The sequence below is a fragment of the Terrapene carolina genome, unplaced genomic scaffold (assembly GCF_002925995.2).
Source record: "Terrapene carolina triunguis isolate 2854851 unplaced genomic scaffold, T_m_triunguis-2.0 Scaffold50656, whole genome shotgun sequence".
Classification (NCBI taxonomy): domain Eukaryota; kingdom Metazoa; phylum Chordata; order Testudines; family Emydidae; genus Terrapene; species Terrapene triunguis.
The window spans coordinates 2,688-5,194 of record NW_020715007.1 but is presented as its reverse complement, the minus strand read 5'-3'; the positions used below and the strand labels follow the sequence as shown (position 1 = coordinate 5,194).

The following is a 2,507-nucleotide window of genomic DNA, read 5'->3' as shown; positions in this document are numbered from 1 at the left end:
CCAGCCCCCACTGCCCTCCCAGAGCCGGGGAGAGAACCCAGGAGTCCTGGCTCCGAGCCCCCCATGCTCTAACCCACCAGCTCCCACTCCCCTCCCAGAGCTGGGGAGAGAACCCAGGAGTCCTGGCTCCCAAGGGTGGGGGAGCCCGTGGGTTTCTATCTGCTGGAGGGGCAAGCGGTGGGAACAGAATCCACAATGCCCAGCACCACTGGGCTGCCACGCGGGGGCCGGACAAGCCGGGCGATCCCAGGTCCCCCTGCCCCGGTGAAGCTCCCTTACCAGGTGCTGAAGCCGGTGGGCCGGCTGGCCCGGGCAAAGTCAGCCAGGTCAGGCCCCATTTTGCTGCAGGCTTCCAGGTTGAGGTATTTGAAGATGTGGATTTTGCCTTTCAGGCAGATCTGGGGTGAGAGAGGGGGTGGGGGGCTCGTTAGGGCTGGGATGAGGCGGGGGGAGCCCCCACCCCTTTACTGAGTCACCGGCCGGAAGGACCTATCGGATCTGACTCTGGCATCGCACCGGCCGGTCCCATGTTAGGCACCCGCACTGTGGAAAATCGGTGCCTCGTTGCCCATCGGGATGGGTCCAGCTTTACCGCCCACCCCCAGCCCTCCTTCCCCGGGTCAGTTTCCTTCCATCCCGCTGTGCCCCAGGCCCCGCCCCGGCTCACCTGCGCGGGCGGTGACTGGAGGGGGTTATTGTCCAGCAGGATGGTCTGCAGGTGCCGGAGGTGCCGGTAGCAGACGGGGATGCGGGCGACCCGGTTGCAGGAGAAATCCAGGCGGACCAGGGGCAGCTCCGACAGCTCTGGAGTGGCAGAGGGGCCCGGTGAGCGCGGCAGGGGCCCTTGGAAACACCCCAGCTGCCCCACGTCCGGAAGGGGGGGATCTGTGGGGAGTCCCAGCCCCACCTGACACCCCCTGGCACTGGGGCATCGGGGCTGCGGTGAGCACAAGGGGATGTGGGGCTAGAATCAAGACCCGGACCCAGCTCCCAGGGCGCTTGAACAAGGAGAAAGGGCCCGAAAGGTATTCGCGCACCGGCCCTTTAACTACCAGCTCACTGGGCTCGCGGGATTGGTGGCTTCCGTTCCCACCCCGCGCTCGATTGGCTGGAAGGGGTCCTGCCCCGGGATTTAAAGAGACAGAGAGGGGCACTGACCTTCGGGCAGGGCAGTTAGCTGGTTCCTCCGCACGTTCAGGTCTCGCAGGGACCCCAGCCGGCCCATGCTGGCCGGCAGGGACTGGAGTTCATTGCAGCTCACGTCCTGGGGAGGGGGGAAGAGGTTGGTTTAGCAAGGCCTGGTGGCGGCGGCAGCAGCGGCAGAGGGGCGGGGGAAGAGAGGCACGATGGAATGACCCACGCTGGAGACGAGCCAGGACGCCTGGGTTCTCACTGGCACAGGAGCGACAGAGGAGCTTTGAGTGGCAAAGCCTGGCCTAATACCTGACACCCCCATCCGTACATCAGCAGTGGGGCCAGCCCTGCCTGCCGGGGGAGAGCGCCCCCTGCTGAGCCCCCGCCCTGCTCCCTGCCCCACAGTGCCCCCTAGCGCCGCCCTGGGGCCAGCCCCGCCTGCCAGGGCAGAGCGCCCCCTGCCATGTCGGATTTTCCCTGGAGGTCTCCCAGCCCCGGCTGGAGCCTGCTTGGCGGGAGGGATCTGGTGGACCAGCCCCACTCACCAGCTGGCGCAGGTTGCTGAGCGAGCCCGTCTCGTCGGGCAGCGAGCCTAGCTTGTTGTTGCTGGCGACGAGGACTTTGAGGGGCAGGCGGCAGAGGCAGGGCGGGAGGGAGGTGAGCTGGTTCCGGCTAGGGGGGGAGAAGGAGCCGTTAGAACTGCGGGAGGAGCGAGTCAGGCTGGATCCCCCCCGGCCCGGCCGTTACCTGAGGTTCAGGTAAGTGAGGGATTGCAGGTTGGCGATGGCCGGCGGGATGGTCCGCAGGCAGTTGTGGTACAAACTCAGCCCCTCCAAGGAGACCAGGTGGCAGGCGTCCTCAGGCACTTCGGCAAAGCGGTTCCGGGAGAGATCTGGGCGTGGGACGAGAGAGGAGGCCGTTAGACGCCCCCCGCCACCTGCACCGAGCTCCCGGGCGCCCAGGTGTCCATCTACAGGCAACTCGCCCGGCAGTGCCCAGCGCAATGGGGGGCTCTGAGCTCATTGGAGGGGAAACTGAGGCAGGGTGGCCAAGCCAGGAAGAGGTGTCCTGTCTCCCAACCCCTGCTCTAACCACCAGACCCCCCCTGCCCTCCCGAAGAACCCAGGCGTGAGGCTGCGCACCCCCAGCAGAAGGGAGGCGGGGGGACATGCACCATGTAATTCCTGTAAATCGACCCGGCCCGGCCCGAGCCCAGGGGCGATGGGAGGAAAACGCCACTCATGGCCGTGAGCGCGGAGGAATTGGGTGGGAACCCTTTAAACAGCTAGACCCTGCAGCTGGAATCGTGTTTGCTCGATGCACGTCCCAGAGATTTCGCCCTCCAGCCCAAGACCAGGGTCACGTTTAACTCT

The 2,507-nt window shown here is 66.4% G+C and overlaps 1 protein-coding gene across 1 annotated transcript; it reads right to left on the bottom strand.

The window, feature by feature from the left end:
• Positions 1-279: 279 nt before the first annotated feature.
• On the bottom strand, positions 280-2,147 carry LOC113405757 (leucine-rich repeat and calponin homology domain-containing protein 3-like; the record flags this gene model as incomplete). Its single annotated transcript, XM_026647011.2, has 5 exons — positions 280-398; positions 668-804; positions 1,159-1,264; positions 1,680-1,806; positions 1,882-2,147. Coding segments are annotated over 5 exons (755 nt in total), but the record flags the coding sequence as incomplete, so codon positions are not given.
• Between the last annotated feature and the right edge of the window lie 360 nt (positions 2,148-2,507).